Raw genomic sequence first — 23,695 nt, 5'->3', positions numbered from 1 at the left:
GCTGTAACAGGCTAGATGATCAAAAGAAGAGCTGATGATACTGGCAGGTAGGAGGCAGTTCACAGGACTCCTGTCCAGCAACCACCAGATTAGTGATGTGGTGGCTGGATCAGGTCATGCGATTCGATTCTCACCATCTCTACAGTCACCCCCTTCAGACTGCTTTTTTCTTGGTGAGAAATGCCTAAAATCCACACTTTTTCCTTCCACTCAACTTTCCATTAATATGCTAGGATACAGCACAGATTCTTTAGAAATGACCTTTTGTGGCTTACCCTCCTTGTGACTGCCTTCTGGACATCTCTCAAGTCATCAGTCTTCCCCATGATTGTGTTATGTTCTGCAACATGTACTAAGGAAAGATAGGGGAAAGCTGTCCCTACAGTAAGACTAAACTGAATCTCTACGATGTAGCGGGCTGCCTGTTCCTAGCGAACAGACCCGCCTTAGTCCTCGGCTAGTCTGAATGAAGACCTATAGCATAAGGGGAGGGGTCCCTAAAAGAACTAAGGACTGGAACAAAAATGGGACACCTCCTAAACAGAGAAGTTGTTGCAGAACACAAAAAGACAAACAGACAAAAAGGTACTAGAGGTCCCAGAAGGACCAAGCGAACTGACAGAGATAGGCACAGAAGCACCTGGCTAGAGAAACAGTCAAACACTGAAGTCCAGCACAGCCAGAAGGGCGGAGATGGAATATAAAGGCAGATGGTCACATGACCACAAAACACAAGATAGAAAAAACAAATAGGAGGGTTCTAACAGATTGTGGAGCCTACTGAAACAGACTAAGGGACCTTTCTAAATCTTTGGAAGCCTTTGCAGGTGTTTTTTGTTAATTATTCTAATTTACTGAGATAATGACTTTTGTGTTCTCATTGGCTGTAAGCCATGATCATCAACATTAACAGAAATAAGCACTTGAAATAGATCACTCTGTTTGTAATGACTCTATATAATATATGAGGTTAACTTTTTGTATTGAAGAACTAAAATAAATTAACTTTTTGATGATATTCTAATTTAGTGAGAAGCACCTGTATTTCCAGAAATTTATTGAACCTGGTGATTGTGAACCATTTGTAAATAGCTTTGCGCAAATCGTCTAAAATGCCCTCTGATCTTTTACAAATTGCAGAAAATTGCATTAGCCAGATAAGGCTCACATAACCTCAGGCCTCATGGCCATGTAGTCATCCCTGTAATGCCTTGCTGCTATCTTACCACATGCTGTACTGCAGTCAATTAAGAGACACTGTCATAGCCTGTATAAAAGCTGAGATAGGAAATGTGTGGCACCCTGCTGTTCACAGGTACCACAGGACCCAAAAGGGTGCATGGATGGACTTCTCCATAAGAGGCCCTCGTTACAAACAAACACCTCCACCCTTCCACCTCATACCACCAGAGGGAGCCCATTAGGGATATATATAAATGGAGGGTGGAGCCAGACAGAGTCAGAGAGTCTGAGAGCGTGCTGACGCTGAGAGCAGCGAAGACGCAGCACGTCTGCTGCTGAGTTCTGAGGGCCCCGAGTGTGGCCGATGGCAAAGAGGAGAGGAGAGAGGAGTTGAGGGGGCAGAGGAGCATCATAGGCTCACCCCGAATATACAAACGGGACACTGGGTCCGCGCCTACAGGGTCCTTTATACCCAGTAGGGACTACCGGCATTCCAGGAGGACTACAAGTCCCTGGCAGACCTGAAGCTAGACCCATTGCAGGCCAAGGAACCACGAAGGCCCCGGCGACCAGGGATAGTGGTTGCCAGCAGAAGGTCCCACTACCAAGCGACAGGTGAAGGAACAGCACGACACACAAGCTAGGCCCAGTTGCAGGCTGGCCAGGAGCATACAGAGAGGCAGACACGGACCAGGAGGCCTTATACCAGCTCACTGGGGAGAAGTCCTGAAGTGCACCCATCCTACTGAGTACCCTGGACCGTACCTGACATCCGCACCAGTAAAGGTATTGAAGCGAATTCCCTGTCTCTGTCAGTTACTCCTGCTGCGCCATCCCGCCTGCACTACAAGTCCCAGCATCACCACCCACCAAACTTCACACTGCCCCGGGGGCCCGCTCCACCTGTGGGGAGCAGAAACATCCCAGCTGCCATCCCATCACCCCCCGGAGGTGTGCAGCAGCGCTGGTAATCCTTACCAGGTACCACAGGTGGCGTCACAAACTATTTACTTTATTTTTATTTCTATCCAAGTTCCCAATCCCCTTTTTCAAGTGTGATCCCAGGGTACGGGCCCGGGAGCCGACCACCGCGACATCCCCAAACCAGGCAAAGGCCCGGGTACCGAGTTGTCCCCATCCCCTGGGCGCGTCATACTCTTCCTGGCGTCACGAACAGGAAGAGTCCCCAGTCAGAGGAGGATCACCCGTTGAAGCAGACCTGAAGGCCCAGTAATCAATGCACTTGCCAGTCCCATAGAGAGATTGAGGCAGTTTTATAATCTACCAGCACGTACACCTGATAGGTTAGCAGAGAGTGCATGCACAGACGCCAGTATCACCCCAGTGCTACGAAGGTCCACATGCAGCACACAAGGCCAAATCCCTGCCAGGTTTAGGGATTAAAATACAAAATGCCTAAAGTATAAATAGTTACCCAGTTGGGTATTGCCTACTGTTTATTGTGTAAACTGAAATTAATGTGTGCCTGTAGTTAACCGTAAGGGTATAAAGACTTGTAGTCTGAGGACTGTGAGCAGCCAAAAACTGTCCTTGTAAATAGTTGCATTCATCAAAAGTGCCCCCTTATAAAACCACTGAACAAAAACCCGTTTGGCGTGGCCGAAGACGTGGTCCAACACCTGGATCACTTATGCCCTGTAGCCACGCCCAGGGCCTACGTTGAAGGTTTTCAGGCGGGTCCCTCATGTTACTCATTTTTGCACTTTCATCGGTGAAATGGACACCTGGTTACGGGACATACTGTAACTTAATTGTTGTTATTGTTATTATAATTATTGTTATTGTTGTAACCTGTTTAAAAATGCTTCAGTCCAGGAGTACTGAATTGTACTAGGGGGGAATGTGGCACCCTGCTGTTCACAGGTACCACAGGACCCAAAAGGGTGCATGGATGGACTTCTCCACAAGAGGCCCTCGTTACGAACAAACACCTCCACCCTTCCACCTCATACCACCAGAGGGAGCCCGTTAGGGATATATATAAATGGAGGGTGGAGCCAGACAGAGTCAGAGAGTCTGAGAGCGTGCTGACGCTGAGAGCAGCAAAGACGCAGCACGTCTGCTGCTGAGTTCTGAGGGCCCCGAGTGTGGCCGACAGCAAAGAGAAGAGGAGAGAGGAGTTGAAGGGGCAGAGGAGCATCATAGGCTCACCCCGAATATACAAACCGGACACCGGGTCCGCGCCTACAGGGTCCTTTATACCCAGTAGGGACCATCGGCATTCCAGGAGGACTACAAGTCCCTGGTAGACCTGAAGCTAGACCCATTACAGGACCAGGAACGACGAAGGCCCCGGCGACCAGGGATAGTGGTTGCCAGCAGAAGGTCCCACTACCAAGTAACAGGTGAAGGAACAGCACAACACATAAGCTAGGCCCAGTTTCAGGCTGGCCAGGAGCATACAGAGAGGCAGACACGGACCAGGAGGCCTTATACCCGCTCACTGGGGAGAAGTCCTGAAGTGCACCCATCCTACTGAGTACCCTGGACCGTACCTGACATCTGCACCAGTAAAGGTATTGAAGCGAATCCCCTGTCTCTGTCAGTTACTCCTGCTGCGCCATCCCCCCTGCACTACAAGTCCCAGCATCACCATCCACCAAGCTCCACACTGCCCCGGGGGCCCGCTCCACCTGTGGGGAGCAGAAACATCCCAGCTGCCATCCCATCACCCCCCGGAGGTCTACAGCAGCGCTGGTAATCCTTACCAGGTACCACAGGTGGTGTCACGAACTATTTACTTTATTTTTATTTCTATCCAAGTTCCCAATCCCCTTTTTCAAGAGTGACACCAGGGTACGGGCTCGGGAGCCGACCACCGCGACATCCCCAAACCAGGCAAAGGCCCGGGTACTGGGTCATCCCCATCCCCTGGGCGCGTCAAATGCAGCAGTCAATTTGTGGTGAACCTGGATAGTGAGAGGAAATCAGAGCTAGAGAGGGAAAGCCATAAAACGCTGAAGAAACTGTACAGATAGTGTGTGATAGCACAGTATTGAGGAACGGTTACAGTCCATGTAACCCATATTCATATATGTGAAGGTCGCTTTGATATTCTTAAGGCAGTGTTTGTGTTAAAGAACTTCAAGTGTTCAATACAGACCTCGGAGACCTCAGAGTGTTATAGACGTCTTTTCAGAACAATTGGAGGCTTTATAGTACTTGCGAATCACGTTGAATCGATTTTCTATAAATTGAATTTTTACATTTCGGAATTTGGAGCAAATCATGAACACTCACTCATAGCTGGTGTAAATTACAGTTTGCGAACAGATAGTCCAAGATTTGGAAAATTTATTAGGAGGCATTCACCTCTTTGGTGTATCTTACTTCAATGGAGTGGTATTTCATAATTTCCCAACCAATCACAGCATGGCTTTCATTACACATTCTGCTATTCAAAAATTAAAGCTGGCTGTGATTGGTTTCTCAAGACCCGGTCTAGCGGTCATGTTAGGAATCTCTGGCTGACGGAAGGGATTCCTGAGACAAGCCTCTTACTAGACGACATTCCCAGTTCTCCTTTTGATTAACCAGTCTGGTGCCGCGTCATCATAGCAGCGTGCCACCACACTAGGCCTGCTAATCAGAAGAGGAGACAAGGATAATCTCAGGTAGAGAGTGATTTGTAGGGTTCCCATCAAGCGGCCACAGTTTACCGACAACTTGCACCGTCTCTAGTGCTGACGGAAGGAAATATTACTGCAAAATGAGACTACATAGGGTTTGTTTGTAGTCTGTTACCATCGAGACACACTGGTCTGCATAGAAACTGCACATACAAATAGTAGGATATTTTTCAAATCGATTATTTGCAAAGTTACTTCATTTTTTAATTTTAGATACATTGGAAGACTAAATAAAAATGACAGCGATAGGGGGCAAAGCCTTTAAGAAAACAAGAGTGGTAAGCTCCTGGCTAGAGTAGCAATCGGGCAGATGTCCACGTGTTTACTTGCTTTGTGGAGCATCTGCTTAAGTCATACCATATGTCAGTGTAAAGTGTATTAGATATGTGCACAGCATGGTGGAGAATGACTCTAGGCTTGCTCGAAATTGCTTAGTATCACCGTGAGTGACACTGACGGTGATGATTGCAGGTCCTTTGCCTGGAAGGAAATCCTAACTCTCGAATGCGGCTATTGTTGTTTCTATGGATGGAGGTCCCTATTTCAACTCATAAAACAGGATTTATTGGGGTGAAAGAAAGTGTATCATAATCTTTAGAAGCCCCAGAAGGCTTGTGAAATGCGACCACAAAGTACATAAACCTAAAACACTGAACGCTGATTCTCAGCAACACAAAAGGAAATCTCCCCGTAGACCTTAATGTCTTGTTGTTGTTGAGGCTCTCTCTCTAAAGCGGGGCATATAAATGTGTAAACGCTTCGTTAATGCAAAAATCTGGATGTAATTTCATTGTCATAGCACCGGGTCAATGTACACAGATCGGAGAGGGGCACCATAGAGCGGTATATTTATTTGAAGTATAGGTGCTTACATTCTGAATGTGTAATAGATATTCCCCTGCACCACTAATTTTGTGACATCTTTAATTTTACTTTCAGCTATTTATGGTCACCAGGCTCTTGGCATTGTTAACCTGTGGTCTACAGATGCTAAACTTTACTTGCCAACCTTGACCAATTCGCTTCCTGGAGAAGCATATTTTATCATAACCATGCCCTCTATCTAATGTAGAAGTTTTACTATTCTCCTTTCATGCCCAATTTTTCATCCGCTCTGTGTGTGATTGGACGTCGGGATCCATCTCATTTGGGAATATTTTGCTCAAAAAAACTTACGGAAATGCTGGTTCCCGGGTGGATTGAAGAGGCTTTTGCAGTTCCTGGTACATTTGTCATCTCTCCCGAGAGGTTTCCTCGTTACCTGGATGTCTCTCTTAAGTTCCGGGAGAATTGGCAAATGTGCTCCAAACCCTGACAGGCAATCAAATATACATTTTTATATAAAGTGACTATGAATTATTATGTCAGCTTTTTAGAATTTTGGGTATTGCAGCTGGGCATTGTGATGGCCGCCCATAGTGATTGGGGTACTTGTCCTTTGGCTATTGAATAAATGCCAACATTTCGGACAGCATTTGGCTGTCGGTCATTTCGCCAATGCCTACACAGTAAGCGGCATGAATTCTAAATCTCCTCCACAGCGCACCTCACTTGCATACAAGAACGGAGGCAGAGAGCCAAAGTGCCACAAGTGGTAAGTATAAGGTATTGTTGGTTGTTCTCTAATTTTATCCCATTTGCTAAGAATTTTTAATTCCAGAAAAAAATATTTTACAGTGGAGAGGAGACCAATAAAGATATACCGTAATGACCAAAAGTTTGGACACACCTTCTCATTTAAAGATTTTTCTGTATTTTCATAACTATGAAAATTGTACATTCACACTGAAGGCATCAAAACTATGAATTACCACATGTGGAATTATATACTTAACAAAAAAGTGTGAAACAACTGAAAATATGTCTTATATTCTAGGTTCTTCAAAGTAGCCACCTTTAGCTTTGATGACTGCTTTGCACACTCTTGGCATTCTCTTGATGAGAGGTAGTTACCGGAAATGGTTTTCACTTCACAGGTGTGCCCCGTCAGGTTTAATAAGTGGTATTTCTTGCCTTATAAATGGGGTTGGGACCATCAGTTGTGTTGTGCAGAAGTCTGGTGGATACACAGCTGATAGTGCTACTGAATAGACTGTTAGAATTTGTATTATGGCAAGAAAAAAGCAGCTAAGTAAAGAAAAATGAGTGGCCATTATTACTTTAAGAAATGAAGGTCAGTCAGTCTGAAAAATTAGGAAAACTTTGAAAGTGTCCCCAAGTGCAGTTGCAAAAACCATCAAGCGCTACAAAGAAACTGGCTCACAAAGGGGAACCCCCCAGGAAAGGAAGACCAAGAGTCACCTCTGCTTCTGAGGATAAGTTTATCTGAGTCACCAGCCTCAGAAATGGCAGGTTAACAGCAGCTCAGATAAGAGACCAGGTCAATGCCACACAGAGTTCTAGCAGCAGACACATCTCTTCAACAACTGTTAAGAGGAGACTTTGTGCAGCAGGCCTTCATGGTAAAATAGCTGCTAGGAAACCACTGCTAAGGACAGGCAACAAGCAGAAGAGACTTGTTTGGGCTAAAGAACACAAAGAATGGACATTAGACCAGTGGAAATCTGTGCTTTGGTCTGATGAGTAGAGATGAGCGGTGTTCGACTAGAACTGTTCGCCAATCTCAAATTCGAGCTGTTTTGGGCGGTGTTCGAGTTGTTCGACGAACCCGAACGATTTGCAAAAAATTCGGCTGTTCGAGGTTATGTTCGATAACTGTTCGTGCACCAAAAGCGTGTCCTGCATGTCTGGTGCTATTTAGAGCACCAATCATGCAGGGATTGTCTGCCACTCACTGTAATGCCACAGCCATGGTGGTTGTGGCATTACAGTGATTGCCCAAATCGATGGGAACAGTGCCAACAGTGAAACATGAAAAGCCGGCAATTCAGCAGCGGCATACACCGGTACCCGACAATTTAGAACCGAAAGAATAGAGCTTCACACATAGATTAGATAGATATAAACATGTCAGCCACATATATACGAAGTACAGTGAAAGTGCTGCTTACTGTACTTGTCATTTAGCGTAAAGGATTTATCAAAAAAAATAATAGTGTTTTCATGCACCGTCTCTTTAAAAAAGCCGGCCGGCAATTCAGCAGCGGTACCCGACAATTTATAACACACAGAATAGAGCTTCACACATAGATTAGATAGATAGAAACATGTCAGTCACATATATATGAAGTACAGTGACAGTGTTGATTACTGTACTTGTCATTTAGTGTAAAGGATTTATCAAAAAAAATAATAGTGTTTTCATGCACCGTCTCTTTAAAAAAGCCGGCCGGCAATTCAGCATCTGTACCCAACAATTTAGAATAGAAGGAATAGAGCTTCACACATAGATTAGATAGATAGAAACATGTCAGTCACATATATATGAAGTACAGTGACAGTGTTGCTTACTGTACTTGTCATTTAGTGTAAAGGATTTATTAAAAAAAATAATAGTGTTTTCATGCACCGTCTCTTTAAGAAAGCCGGCCGGCAATTCAGCATCTGTACCCGACAATTTATAACAGACAGAATAGAGCTTCACACATAGATTAGATAGATAGAAACATGTCAGTCACATATATATGAAGTACAGTGACAGTGTTGGTTACTGTACTTGTCATTTAGTATTAAAATAAAGGATTTATTATTAAAAAAATTGGCGTGGGGTTCCCCTTAATTTTAGGCTCTAGCGGAGGTTAAGCAGACAGCTGGGGCAGATGTTTGAAGCCTGGGAAGGGGGTAATACCCACGGAGCTTCCCAGGCTACTAATATCAGCCCCCAGCTGAATACATAGCCTTTACTAGCTATTAAAATGGGGGACCCCCCCAAAAAAATGACGTGGGGTCCCCCCTAATTTAATAGCTAGCAAAGGCTAGGCAGACAGCTGGGGGCTGATATTAATAGCCCAGGAAGGGTGCCATGAATATTGGCCCCCTCCCAGGCTAGAAACACCAGCCGTCAGCCGCCCCAGAAATGGCGCATTCATAGGATGCGCCAATTCTGGCACTTAGCCTCGCTCTTCCACGCTGCCCTGGTGCGGTGGCAGGGGGTAATAGGGCTGGGGTTGATGTCAGCTTATAATGCCAGCTGACATCAAGCCCAGGTTAGTAATGGAGAGGCGTCTATAAGACACCCCCATTACTAACCCCATAGTCAAAGTTAAAAAAAACACAAACACCCAGAATAAAGTCCTTTAATTGAAATAAAGACACAATTCTTTATTGTTCTAAATTAAACCATACTTACCATCACGCCCATTCCAGCTGAAGCCAACGATCTCCTGTAATAAAAATAAAATAATAAAGCAACCTCATCCTTACCTTTCCATGGTTCCCACGACAGCTTCAGCTCTGCTACATCGAGATGACAGGCTGGACCGCAGCAGAACGCCGCCATCCAGCCTGTCATCCCGCAGACACTGAGAAGCGCAGGCTTGCTTGCGCTCTGCAGTGTCTGGCTGTGACGGCATAAAGATGAGACGAGTTCATGTCCAATGAACTCGGCGCACCTCATGCACGTCACTTACAGCGTGGGAGAATTCTCACGCTGAAGCGCTGAGTGCAGGAGAATTTTCCCACGCTGTCAGTGAGGTGCATGAGGTGAGCTGAGTTCATTGGACATGAGCTCACCTCATGCACGTCACTGACAGCGTGGGACAATTCTCCTGCACTCAGCACTTCAGCGTGAGAATTTTCCCACGCTGTCAGTGACGTGCATGAGGTGAGCTGAGTTCATTGGACATGAACTCGGCTCATCTGGATGCCGTCACAGCGAGACACTGAGGAGCGCAAGCATGCCTGCTCTTCTCAGTGTCTGCGGCATGACAGGCTGGATGGCAGCGTTCTGCTGCGGTCCAGCCTGTCATCTCGATGTAGCAGAGCTGAAGCTGTCGTGGGAACCATGGAAAGGTAAGGATGAGGTTGGTTTATTATTTTTCTTTTATTGCAGGAGATCGTTGGCTTCAGCTGGAATGGGCGTGATGGTAAGTATAGTTTAATTTAGAACAATAAAGAATTGTGTGTTTATTTCAATTAAAGGACTTTATTCTGGGTGTTGTGTTTTTTTTAAATACTTTACTAGAAATTCATGGCGGTCATGTCTAATACTGGCGTGACCCCATGAATTTTGGGCTTGGGGCCAGCTGATAATACCAAGCTGGCCCTAACCCCTTTATTACCCAGTGAGCCACCGCACCAGGGCCCTGGATGAGTTGGGTACAGCGCCAGAAGATGGCGCTTCTATGAACGCACCATTTTCCGGGGTGGCTGCGGACTGCAATTTGTAGCGGGGGGGGGGGCCCAGAAAGCTTGGGCCTCCCTGCGCTGCAGATTCCAGCCCCCAGCTGCCTAGTTGTACCTGGCTGGACACAAAAATAGGGCGAAGCCCCACGTATTTTTTTTTTAATTATTTCATGAAATTCATGAAATAATTAAGAAAAAAAGGGCTTCCCTATATTGTTGTGTCCGGCCAGGTACAAATAGGCAGCTGGTGGTTGGGGGCAGCCCATTCCTGCCTGCTGTACCTGGTAGGACACAAATATAGTGCGAAGCCCCACTTCAATTTTTTTAAATTATTTCAGGAAATTCATGAAATAATTAAAAAAAAATTGACGTGGGACTTCGCACTATATTTGTGTCCAGTCAGGTGCAGCAGGCAGGAACGGGCTGCCCCCAACCACCAGCTGCCTATTTGTACCTGGCCGGACACAACAATATAGGGAAGCCCTTTTTTTCTTAATTATTTCATGAAATAATTTAAAGAAAATTGACGTGGGGCTTCGCCCTGTTTTTGTGTCCAGCCAGGTACAACTATGCAGCTGGGGGCTGGAATCCGCAGCGCAGGGAGGCCCAAGCTTTCTGGGCCACCCCCGCTGCAAATTGCAGTCCGCAGCCACCCCGGAAAATGGCGCGTTCATAGAAGCGCCATCTTCTGGCGCTGTACCCAACTCATCCAGGGCCCTGGTGCGGTGGCTCACTGGGTAATAAAGGGGTTAGGGCCAGCTTGGCATTATCAGCTGGCCCTAAGCCCAAAATTCATGGGGTCACGCCAATATTAGACATGACCACCATGAATTTCTAGTAAAGTATTTAAAAAAAACACAACACCCAGAAAAAAGTCCTTTAATTGAAATAAACACACAATTCTTTATTGTTCTAAATTAAACCATACTTACCATCACGCCCATTCCAGCTGAAGCCAACGATCTCCTGAAATAAAAGAAAAATAATAAAGCAACATCATCCTTACCTTTCCGTGGTTCCCATGACAGCTTCAGCTCTGCTACATCGAGATGACAGGCTGGACCGCAGCAGAATGCTGCCATCCAGCCTGTCATCCCGCAGACACTGAGAAGCGCAGGCTTGCTTGCGCTCCACAGTGTCTCTCTGTGAGGGCATCCAGATGAGCCGAGTTAATGTCCAATGAACTCGGCTCACCTCATGCACGTCACTGACAGCGTGGGAAAATTCTCCTGCACTCAGCGCTTCAGCGTGGGAGAATTCTCACGCTGAAGCGCTGAGTGCAGGAGAATTCTCCCACGCTGTCAGTGACGTGCAGGAGGTGAGCTGAGTTCATTGGACATGAGCTCACCTTATGCACGTCACTGACAGCGTGGGAGAATTCTCCTGCACTCAGCGCTTCAGCGTGAGAATTTTCCCACGCTGTCAGTGACGTGCATGAGGTGCGCCGAGTTCATTGGACATGAACTCGTCTCATCTTTATGCCGTCACAGCCAGACACTGCAGAGCGCAAGCATGCCTGCGCTTCTCAGTGTCTGCGGGATGACAGGCTGGATGGCGGCGTTCTGCTGCGGTCCAGCCTGTCATCTCGATGTAGCAGAGCTGAAGCTGTCGTGGAAACCATGGAAAGGTAAGGATGAGGTTGCTTTATTATTTTTCTTTTATTGCAGGAGATCGTTGGCTTCAGCTGGAATGGGCGTGATGGTAAGTATGGTTTAATTTAGAACAATAAAGGATTGTGTCTTTATTTCAACTTTATTCTGGGTGTTTGTGTTTTCTTTTAACTTTGACTATGGGGTTAGTAATGGGGGTGTCTTATAGACGCCTCTCCATTACTAACCTGGGCTTGATGTCAGCTGGCATTATAAGCTGACATCAACCCCAGCCCTATTACCTCCTGCCACCGCACCAGGGCAGCGTGGAAGAGCGAGGCTAAGTGCCAGAATTGGCGCATCCTATGAATGCGCCATTTCTGGGGCGGCTGACGGCTGGTGTTTCTAGCCTGGGAGGGGGCCAATATTCATGGCACCCTTCCTGGGCTATTAATATCAGCCCCCAGCTGTCTGCCTAGCCTTTGCTAGCTATTAAATTAGGGGGGACCCCACGTCATTTTTTTGGGGGGGTCCCCCATTTTAATAGCTAGTAAAGGCTAGGTATTCAGCTGGGGACTGATATTAGTAGCCTGGGAAGCTCCGTGGGTATTACCCCCTTCCCAGGCTTCAAACATCTGCCCCAGCTGTCTGCTTAACCTCCGCTAGAGACTAAAATTAAGGGGAACCCCACGCCAATTTTTTTTAATAATAAATCCTTTATCTTAATACTAAATGACAAGTACAGTAACCAACACTATCACTGTACTTCATATATATGTGACTGACATGTTTCTATCTATCTAATCTATGTGTGAAGCTCTATTCTGTCTGTTATAAATTGTCGGGTACAGATGCTGAATTGCCGGCCGGCTTTTTTAAAGAGACGGTGCATGAAAACACTAATACTTTTTTTAATAAATCCTTTACACTAAATGACAAGTACAGTAAGCAACATTGTCACTGTACTTCATATATATGTGACTGACATGTTTCTATCTATCTAATCTATGTGTGAAGCTCTATTCTGTCTGTTATAAATTGTCGGGTACCGCTGCTGAATTGCCGGCCGGCTTTTTTAAAGAGACAGTGCATGAAAACACTATTATATTTTTTAATAAATCCTTTACACTAAATGACAAGTACAGTAAGCAACACTGTCACTGTACTTCATATATATGTGACTGACATGTTTCTATCTATCTAATCTATGTGTGAAGCTCTATTCTGTCTGTTATAAATTGTCGGATACCGCTGCTGAATTGCCGGCCGGCTTTTTTAAAGAGACAGTGCATGAAAACACTATTATATTTTTTAATAAATCCTTTACACTAAATGACAAGTACAGTAAGCAACACTGTCACTGTACTTCATATATATGTGACTGACATGTTTCTATCTATCTAATCTATGTGTGAGGCTCTATTCCTTTTTGTCTAAATTGTCGGGTACCGGTGTATGCCGCTGCTGAATTGCCGGCCGGCTTTTTTAAAGAAAGCGTCTTCTGAGCAGTTTGTCAGCTTTTGGACACCTTTGAAGGTGTTTTCTATGTGTTTCTATGTGTTTTTGTTTGCCTGCCATTGGTTTTAACGGTGTTCGACGGTGTTCTAAGGTGTTCGACGAACAGTTCGACGAACAGTTCCTCGAACATCCCGGTGTTCGACGAACCGAACCGAACCCGAACACTACGGGGGTGGCTCAACACTACTGATGAGTCCAAATTTGAGATCTTTGGTTTCAACCACCGTGTCTTTGTGCGATGCAGAAAAGGTGAACGGATGGACTCTACATGCCTGGATCCCACCGTGAAGCATGGAGGAGGAGGTGTGATGGTGTGGGGGTGCATTGCTGGTGACACTGTTGGGGATTTATTCAAAATTGAAAGCATACTGAACCACCATGGCTACCACAGCATCTTGCAGCGGCATGCTATTCCATCCGGTTTGCGTTTAGTTGGACCATCATTTCTCTTTCAACAGGACAATGACCCCAAACACACCTCCAGGCTGTGTAAGGGCTATTTACCAAGAAGGAGAGTGATGGGGTGCTACGCTAGATGACCTGGCCTCCACAGTCACCAGACTTGAACCCAATCGAAAATGGTTTGGGGTGAGCTGGACCGCAAAGTGAAGGCAAAAGGGCCAACAAGTGCTAAGCATCTCTGGGAACTCCTTCAAGATTGTTGGAAGACCATTTCCGGTGACTACCTCTTGAAGCTCATCAAGAGAATGCCAAGAGTGTGCAAAGCAGTCATCAAAGCAAAAGGTGGCTACTTTGAAGAACCTAGAATATAAGACATATTTTCAGTTGTTTCACACTTTTTTGTTAAGTATATAATTCCACATGTGTTAATTCATAGTTTTGATGCCTTCAGTATGAATGTACAATTTTCATAGTTATGAAAATACAGAAAAATCTTTAAATGAGAAGGTGTGTCCAAACTTTTGGTCTGTACTGTATATAGTTTTTCCTTTCTATTTTTGGAAGAAACGTTCTTTACATTGTCACTTACTGTATGCTCTGGCTCATTTCTTTGGTTCTGCTGTAGTTTCTTGTACTTTGCATAAACAGGGGCGTGGCCCCCCTTTCCAAGCTAGGCATTTCATCTATATAGCTTCCCATGGGCAGGTATCTGAACAGTCGGGCTTGAGTCCTTCTCTGACCTTATCTACATTGAAGTCAGATGACACAAGAGGCAGGATAGGACCATTCCGGTTGGGTACACCTTGTGTCATGGTTAGGGTAAGTTAGGGCAAAAAGTATACAAAATAACTCTTTTGCAGAAGGAAAAAACTGTCTTCAATGTCAAATTACCCTGCTAAGCTTCATACAGGAGAGCGTATTCTACCCATTTAACAGTCCATATCCAGAAGACAGCACCAAGATCCTTATTGTTCTACTGAACTGGCCTTACATCACAGGGATCTGCAAAACACAGACTGTTAAATTCAGGTAAAAAACATCCATTTGATTCTTAAATCCAACCCATTAAAGAGCCTTGGACCATAACTTCAGTAACTTCAGATATTAACGACAACTATCTCAAAGGTTTTGTTCTTTAAGACTAGGAAGCATGGTTCCCCTAGATTACATGAGATGTCATGAAAAAAATACTGATTCTGCTCAGCTCCTTTCAATATGTACATCCTGTAGCTGCTGGGGCTACTAACAGTTGATCGATGGAGGTACTGGGAGTCAGACCACCACTCGTCAGATATTGATGACCTATCCTGGGGATAAGGATCAATATTTTATGACTGGACAACCGCTTTAAAGCAAAAGCTTTTGGGAAAATCATACAAAATAGTGCTCCTCAAAAGTCAGGAAAGGCCTCCTGACTTTTCCTCGATAGATGATGTTGGGAGAGAGAAGGTTCCAGCTTGTTGGATTTCCAATGGCCGATCCATTTGTCCTCCAAGAGATAAGCCACTGCCAATATCAGGGAAGATAGCTAACGGCTGAACGATCAGCTGACAGCTGTCTGACGACTATGGGCACTTTGAGGATGTAAGCCAAACCAACATCTTCTAAAAGAAAGAAACATCCATCTTCAACACTCTGTTTTGTGCTGCACAAAATATTATCGTTCTCGACAGCAAATTGTCCAGTGCTGCCGAGAACAATGACAGCCCGCCTGTGTAAAGCGGCTATTAAATGAGAGCCAATCAGTAAACAGCAGCTTATTGGCGGTCATATTGCCCCATATGGACCCTTAGACACTGATTTATAGGGTAGCCAGCAATAGTATGTAGTAGTGAGAATTTTCTTCCTTCTAGTGGAGAGCTCATTTACATAGAGAAATAAAAAATCCAAAAACATTCTTGTAGTCATAGACATTCTCAACGATCAGTTTTTTACAGAATTATCCATTTTTTCTTTTTAAAACAGGTCGACATGTCCTCTAATATGACATTCATGCGGTCTAGTGTGTAAACTCTAAAACCTTTATTTTTTTAATAGAATGGTGTTGTGGTCACACTGCCTATAATTATGGTCAAATTATTTCATGTTAAGTCTCTGATGTCTACACGGTTACTTTTAGGAACATTATCCATGTGATGTAGACGAAACCTGGCACGTTTATAAGAGTGCTGCGGCTTCTAGACATTAAATGTTCTAATCCCAACTTTATTGTTCTTGGTCAGAAAACATCTGAACGGTGGAGATTTTATTCATTGGAGATCGTCAATAAATACTAAAGGACCAGACGATCAGACAGACTCAAGATCTTGTAGTTAAAATGAATAAAAATGTAATTCCCCTTAGATTTTTCTAATTGGATTTTTTCCACCAAGGAGGCCACATTCCAATCCTTTACCTCAAATGTTGCTTTCGACTCCATGTCTCCAAGACAGATAGATCTTTCTCGAACAATCATACGAGGATCACTAGTTTACAATGCTGACTTGTTAATTTTTTTAGGCTGAGATCCACTTCCAAAATCAATAGCTCGTTTTTAAATAGTTGGAATCAGACACCGGGGTATGCGCTATCAGTGGAGATTGTTTCAGGTTCAAGAAGTCAACCGAAACGCTGGCCAGACTTTGCGAGACCGCTTTCATAGCTCTGCTTTTGCCAATATTGGTTAATTTTTTTAAAAAAGGTATAAAAGTACAGAATTTGGAAAATAACATGTGGTCTTTTAAAGTATTCTTTTAATATTTCAAATTTTAATTTTTCAATACAATATAACCGTCTTTATAACAGGATGCCCAACATAAAACAATACATAAAAAATAAAAAATTATCCAAATTATCCAAGATCCAAAATAATTTTGCAGAGTAAGACTTTATTAGGAAGCCTGTATTGTTCCTGTGTTTAACCATATGTCTTCCAAATAAAGCAACACCCCAAAAACTGAAATGACTAAACTTTGTTTCACTACAACCTGTGAGTACAATACTGTATATCTATCAGGCATAACAGAAAATAAAAATAAGCCCCGCAGACACATGCTTCCAGGATTTTTTTTTTTACTATGTGCCTGAACACTAACAGAGGCAACTACCTGCCTGTTGTACGCGACGCAGGCACAGAGCGGTCACTGACCACTCATGCCCGCGATTCACGCAGTCACGCTCTGTCAGCAGAATAGAGCGAAGAGAAGCCACTGCTCTGTCGACGTGATGTCAGCAGAAGCTGCTGAATCACAGATAGGAGTGGTCTTTGACCACTCATGCCCGAGATTCAGCTTCTCCATGTAAACAGAGCAGCTCTAGGGTATGACTGCTGGCAACATGCTGATTGACAATCGTCTCCCTGCAGTTTGGCAGTGGGGAGCCGGCCGTCACTCAGCACGATGTCGGCAGTAACGCCCTATCAGCAGAACAGAGCAGAAGAGAAGCCACTGCTCTGTCGACGTGATGCCAGCAGAAGCTGCTGAATCCCAGATAGGAGCGGTCTTTGACCACTCATGCCCGCGATTCAGCTGCTCCACGTCAACAGACTACGTCTAACTCTTTCAAGCAGCTCTGTCAATGGGGCATGACTGCTGGCATTATGCTGATTGACAGTCCGCTCCCCGCAGTTAAGCAGCGGGGAGTTCACTGTCAATCAGCATTATGTCAGCAGTCATGCCCCGTCAGCAGAACAGAGTGGAAGAGAAGCCACTGCTTCACAATATTGCTTATTTTAACTTTAGATAATGATTCCTTATTCATAAACTCACTAACATCATATACATTAGATAAAGTTTGGCAAAACATGTTGATTCAAAGGGGATGACCACCTTTTCCACCCTAAACTATTTATATATGTCCATACAATGGATGCTGGTGAAGGAACATGTGACCAGACCAGTCCAACCGCCTTGTTCAATAGAAAAACGTTTTTTTTATGTAAGAAGTTTTACTATTGAAGAAGACTCATGGTCTGGTCTGGTCACTGGCTCCTCCACCAGCAATCATTGCATGGACAGTAGCGCTGGTTAGTTTGTGAAGAAAGTTGCACTAATAAGAGAAAGTGTTTGACCTCTATCTGAGAAACCATCAGTGACCTCGTTCTGACTGTCTAATAGGAAAGCTTGCAACTCATTTTTTTTCTATATTTTCCTGAGTTCCTCTCAGCTGATTTATGACCACGGACAACATAAAAGTTGAAGGTGCCTGGAAAATCCAAACTGAGCAAAAGTTGTAATGAAACCCAATTGAAAAAATGATTTTTAGGCCAAAATACATACATTTAAGTAAAAAAAAAGTCCTCAGAGGTGCCCATCTCCTTTAAAAACTGTACAACCATCTAATCTGAGATGCAGGATGTTGGAAGAGAGAAGAATTGGTCTGGTGGTTTCCTACATGACTGATCCTCAAGTTGTCAGTAGAGATATGCCACTAGCAGAGATGTCTGTAAAAGGGGATTATTCCCCTAACCCCATAGGGAATACACGCAAGCTTGACATACGGCCAATTTACACAGGCCAGTAATCAGAAATGAGTATTCATAGATTACCGGCCTATCTAAACAAGCCAGCATTCACCTGATGAAGGAGCAATAGCAAGCAAAACTTATCATTATTGGCAGCACATCGTCCTGTGCAAAGAGGACATGTGCTGGCGAGTAGATGTTGCTCTATGTGCACAAAATTAATGATCGATCTGTGCACATGGAAGTGTCTAAACTGGCCATGAAATGGCCTCCGATCGACTTCCATACATCCAAATGGCATTCATTTAACAGTCACGACCGCACAGTGTATGCTAAACCCTAGTGTTCATTTATATCAGGGGATTGGAAAAAATAACTGTTGGTCAAATGAGCATAGGACCACCAGAAATGAAATCCAGATTATGACATTGGCACTGTCGTTTAATTATTCAGTAAAATTACATGACAATATTGCCCCAAAATTGTTCCCATGTCTCTCCTACCAAATTATTGTCATTTATTTCTTTTTGATGGCATGTTCCACTTCAATTCTCCAGACCAACTGTTTTTCTTTAATACCGCAGTGGTTTTGAAATTAAACTAAAGTACACATTTCAAAGTGATATTATAAGACTATTGTGCCAGTGGCGGGACTCTCATCCAAAATGTTGTCTGTACTACAATTTTGTTTTATGATTTGGACATGAAGGCAGAAGACTTCTGTGGCAAGACCACCAGCGATGTGACCAAAGAGTATCTATTCCCTACAATGTGCAGTATAATTTTGTGAAACTCATTAACTTTCTTCTTCGTATATTTACAGTTGTACCATTCATCATTCATTCTGCATCTACTTCAAAACAAAACTGAGTGGATGTCTTGTTACCACCCAACCCCGTCTGTCTGGTGGTTACCGAATCGCACGGAAGTAGATGGAGTAGAAAACTGAACAATGAAAAAACTTCATCAAACTTTTTCACACTTTTAATATACATTTAAAGGATCAGCTGATTCATGCATCCCGAACTAGACTGATAAATTACTCCCTGGACATGCACATAGGGAGAGTCCTGTCTCTAGATGTGCAGGTGGGGAGAAGCCAGCATAGACCTGCCTCCTGGATTAATCACCCCAGTCACATCTTCTCTGGCCAAGCTATATTTGAAAGTATGGTGAGGGACGAGGTGACAAGTCCAAGAGCAAGGTCAAAATAGTAGAAGAACAAGACACAGGATATAAGAACTGTGCACATTCCCAAAAATATAAATGTGGAACGCAACCGGAAGTAGATAATACGTCATGTGGAAACGCCCCCCTTGTGTCGTCATATGTCTCAAGCAGAACACCCCCATCGCGCAATCGCAACAGAGGGAAAAGCTTGCGTTCCAACTTGTAGTGGAACGCAAAAACCGGAAGTAGAGCGTCTGCTACAAAAAATACTGGTGAAGGAGGAATCAAGTAAAGTGCTAGCTGCATAAATGCACTGATGGGATAAGACAGGACCAGATCAGAAAGACAATAGTGTGTGGTCCAATAAAAATCTGCATCCCACCATATGTACAGATAGACATGTGGCCACATGAGACAAACACAAAACAAATAGTATATATATATAAGTCCAAGAGCAAGGTCGGCACAGGCTTCTCCTCGCCCGCTCAGCTAGACTGACAAGTTTCTTGCTGTGCACGCACATAGGGAGAGTCCTGTCTCTTGATGTGCAGGTGGGGAGAAGCTGCCTCCTGGATTACTCACCCCAGTCACATCTTCTCTGGCCATGCTATATTTGAAAGTATGGTGAGGGACGAGGTGACAAGTCCAAGAGGAAGGTCGCCGCAGGCTTCGCCTCACTCGCTCTGCTAGACTGACAAGTCTTTCCCTACACATGCACATAGGGAGAGTCCTGTCTTCTGAGTGCCAAGTTTACTTTACATACTTAAAGGGATAGGATCCTACTGGGTCGCCGAATATGGGAGTGCTGTGCTTTATTCTTTTGCTTCTTAGATTTGTCACCCTAGTTACCTTGTCCCAGGCCATGCTTTAGTTGAGTGAAGGCCGAGGTTAGAAGTCCAAGAGGAAGGTCACTGCAGGCTTCTCCTTGCCCGCTCAGCTAGACTGACAAGTTTCTACCTATGCACACACATAGGGAGATTCCTGTCTCTAGATGTGCGGGTGGGGAGAAGTTGCATCTTGGGTTAGTCACCCTAGTCACCTCATCCATGCTGTAGTTCAAAGCATGGTGAGGGACGAGGTGACAAGTCCAAGAGGAAGGTCGCTGCAGGTTTCTCCCTGCCCGCTCAGCTAGATTAACAAGTTTCTTCCTATGCATGCACATAGAGAGATTCCTGTCTCTAGATGTGCTGGTGGAGAAAAGCCAGCACTGACCTACCTCTTGGATTAGTCACGCTCGTCCCCTCATCCTTGGCCATGCTGTAGTTGAAAGCATGATGAGGGACGAGGTGGCAAGTCCAAGAGCAAGGTTGTCACAGGCTTCTTCCAACCTACTCAGCTAGACAGACAAGTTTCTTGCTATGAACGCACATAGGGAGAGTCCTGTCTCTAGATGTGAGGGTGGGGAGAAGCTGCCTATTGGATTAGTAACCCTAGTCACCTCGTCCCCGGCCATGTGGTAGTTGAAAGTATGGTGAAGGACGAGGTGACAAGTCCAAGAGGAAGGTTGCTGTAGGCTTCTCCCCGCCCGCTCAGCTAGACTACAATTTTCTCTATATGCATGTACATAATAAGAGTCCAGCTCTAGATGTGTGGGTGGGGAGAAGCTGCCTCTTGGATTAGTCACCCTAGTCACCTTGTCCTCTGCCATTCTTTCTACTATATTGTTATCTAAAACGCATCAGCATTTCAGAATAAAATGTAGATGTTTAGAATGCAGAATCCAGTTTCTGATTTGAGTTTCTGTGGTTCGGGCTGCGTGAATCAGCTAATAGGTTCCCTTTAAGGAAAAACTTTTATTATGGGAAAGGTCCATCTTTGGAAAATGTTGACAATAAACACTCAAAATTTAAAAAAAAACAACAGAAAATGAATAGAACCAAGCAGAAATAAATCATGATATTACTATTTTTGGGACAAATATTAAGTAAAAGGACAATTAGAGCAACATGGGTACTTGGGACAATCTTTCGTAACATGGACATTGGAAAGGAAGCTTTCATTCTTTTGACAACAGTTATTTGGTTCAGACTTTTTCATCTCAAAGATGCCACAATTAGAGGTGCCCAATGCTCGTGAGCTATGAATCATAGAATCATAGAATGGTAGAGTTGGAAGGGACCTCCTGGGTCATCTGGTCCAACCCCCTGCTGAAAGCAGGATTCACTAAATCATCTCAGACAGATGTCTGTCCAGCCTCTGTTTGAAGACGTCCATTGAAGGGGAACTCACCACCTCTCGTGGCAGCCTGTTCCACTCATTGATCACCCTAACTGTCAAAAAGTTTTTTCTAATATCTAATCTGTGTCTCCTCCCATTCAGTTTCATCCCACTGCTTCTAGTGTGGCTCTTTTATAGGGCTCTTTCAGCTAGTTAGCCACTGGAGTATATTACGATGGTATTTTAATCCTGAATGGAGATGTTTCATATAAAAAAAAGCCACAGCTATAAAATCCACAATTTCAACAATAAAATGAATTATAAGTTGCAAAATCCAGAATGATCTTACTGTATAAAGCTTTGTCCTGCAGGCGTGTGTTCAACCTCATACCCTCCTTCTTTCAGGACATCAATGACAGTATTGTTTCCCAGGAAGTGACCTAGAAACAAAACAAAAATGATTATAACATTCAGTGTATGGAACTCAATAAGTTTAGTTAATATAAGTAATTTTTCTAGTTTTGACAGTCCAATTTTTTTATCCACATCAATCAAGGCAGGAAGTTGGTGACTCTACCGATAGAGGACCATCAGACCAACGAGGTCAATGGACCGGACTGTGCTCATTACACATGGCATCGGGAGACTTATGAAAGGTATTTTTTAGCATTTGCAGAAGGAGTTAGTGACCTGTGGTACAAAAATAGTTAAATGTTTTGGTTTTTATCTATATTTTGCAAAAACTTGTGACAAGTTCCCTTTAATAACAATAGTTCATAATTATTATTAATTCGGAGTTGTTGAGCGGCTTTCTCATTGCTCAAGACTCTTAGTATGTTCTCCTTATTGTCCTCCATGTAATAAAACATAAAAGGCGCAAAACTATTATTCTAATTTATAGTGACAGATGGTGAAAACTCAGGCAATGACGGGGTCAATGTGTCTCTAGCCTTGGGAATGTGCTGCGAATGTGAGAGGAACAGCTGTGGCGCACACATAGACACACACTAGCACACACACGCATGCATACCCCGGGGTTGGAAGAGTTTCACTAATGTGCAGTCATATACACGGACCCTCATAAACACAACTAGTAACCCTTTCAAAACCAGGTGTGAAACCAGCCTCACTCATGAAACATCAACCATTGCATCCATAAATAATGATTATTTCATTTTGCCGAGTGACATAATCGACAGTAGGCTTTCCCAAGATCTTAAATCACAGAGAGACCTCTAAGTCTGCACTTTAATTTCCCTGCCTACGAGCATTTACCATGCAGAACCCTATGGCAAATGCTGCAGAGTCTCTTATTTATCATGTCCTCTAATTATTGTTCTTGTCTGTAGACACCATGCTAATCCTCCAACGTCCATGTTACTACATAGTGAAGTGCAGCAGTGATGGATCATCTCAACACCAACTCCTAGATCTAAAGGTGTCGATGATAAAAAGGTTATCTAGTTTCTAAGTAAAACATCATTTACTGCAGCAAATTCAATGAATCATATTCTCAACTGGATGCTGATTCAGCACAGACGCTCCGGTGGTCTGCTGGCCCATCAATTACAATTAGCAGGGCACATGATCGCTGCACAACGGTCATGAGCCATACCTTACCGGCATCATCCCATAGGCTTGAGTCATAACACCAGTAGTACACAGCGTGACCACTGCGGTTACCAATTGGCTTCTTTTCCACTTATGGGTCTTCTCGATTGTATTTTAGCCAAGCTTTTTGGTTAAGCTAAGCTAAAATAAAAGGACATTTTTAAGCAGCTAACTTCTCGCTATACAGCTGTTTTGTTAATTTCTTGCTAAGTTTCACTACATGTTCAGTTTGGATTTCACATGAGGCCATCCTGGAGTTTGTGGTCATCAGGTTCCTCCTCTAATTTTATATTGCGTATTCTCCATTATAGGGACACTTGGGTTCACTATTAACCTTAATTTTTAGGTTAGAAGTTACAATTTTGCAATGTAGAAAGAAAAGTTTCTTTTTAACGTTCACTAATGTTCTTGGGTCATTTTCTCCTGTCCTCCTGGCTTTGCAGCGTGTCTTCATCTATCCAACAATGTTTAGAGCCAAATTTCACAATATTGTCACAAGAGGAACAGTATTATCAAGCACCAAAAAAAACTATGGCTTTTCTGAAAAGAGCCCCTGTTGAAAAGAAACAGCTCCATAAAAGTGTTACATGTATTATCAGAGGGAGGCTTGGCAGCCTCTTAACAATCGCGTGCCAACGAAAGAATACCAGGTCACCCTGAAGTCCCTTTTCATTTTCTCACGCACAAAACTGATAATGTAAAGTGTTGAGAGGTAATGGATCTACTTTCTG

General features: G+C 44.0%; 1 protein-coding gene across 2 annotated transcripts in view; it reads right to left on the bottom strand.

Moving 5' to 3' along the window:
- TRABD2B (TraB domain containing 2B) overlaps window positions 1–23,695 on the bottom strand; it is a 408,394-nt gene that overhangs the window by 95,502 nt on the left and 289,197 nt on the right. For both annotated transcript variants that reach the window (XM_073643517.1, XM_073643518.1), the window contains one exon: window positions 21,703–21,793. In XM_073643517.1, the coding sequence (XP_073499618.1) occupies window positions 21,703–21,793 (91 nt within the window). The remainder of the gene's footprint in view (window positions 1–21,702; window positions 21,794–23,695) is intronic.

Source organism: Phyllobates terribilis, unplaced genomic scaffold (genome assembly GCF_046119375.1).
Source record: "Phyllobates terribilis strain yellow unplaced genomic scaffold, ASM4611937v1 Scaffold_8__6_contigs__length_399053987, whole genome shotgun sequence".
NCBI lineage: Eukaryota > Metazoa > Chordata > Amphibia > Anura > Dendrobatidae > Phyllobates > Phyllobates terribilis.
The sequence above is the reverse complement of the archived record's forward strand: the minus strand, read 5'-3'. Positions and strand labels throughout refer to the sequence as shown.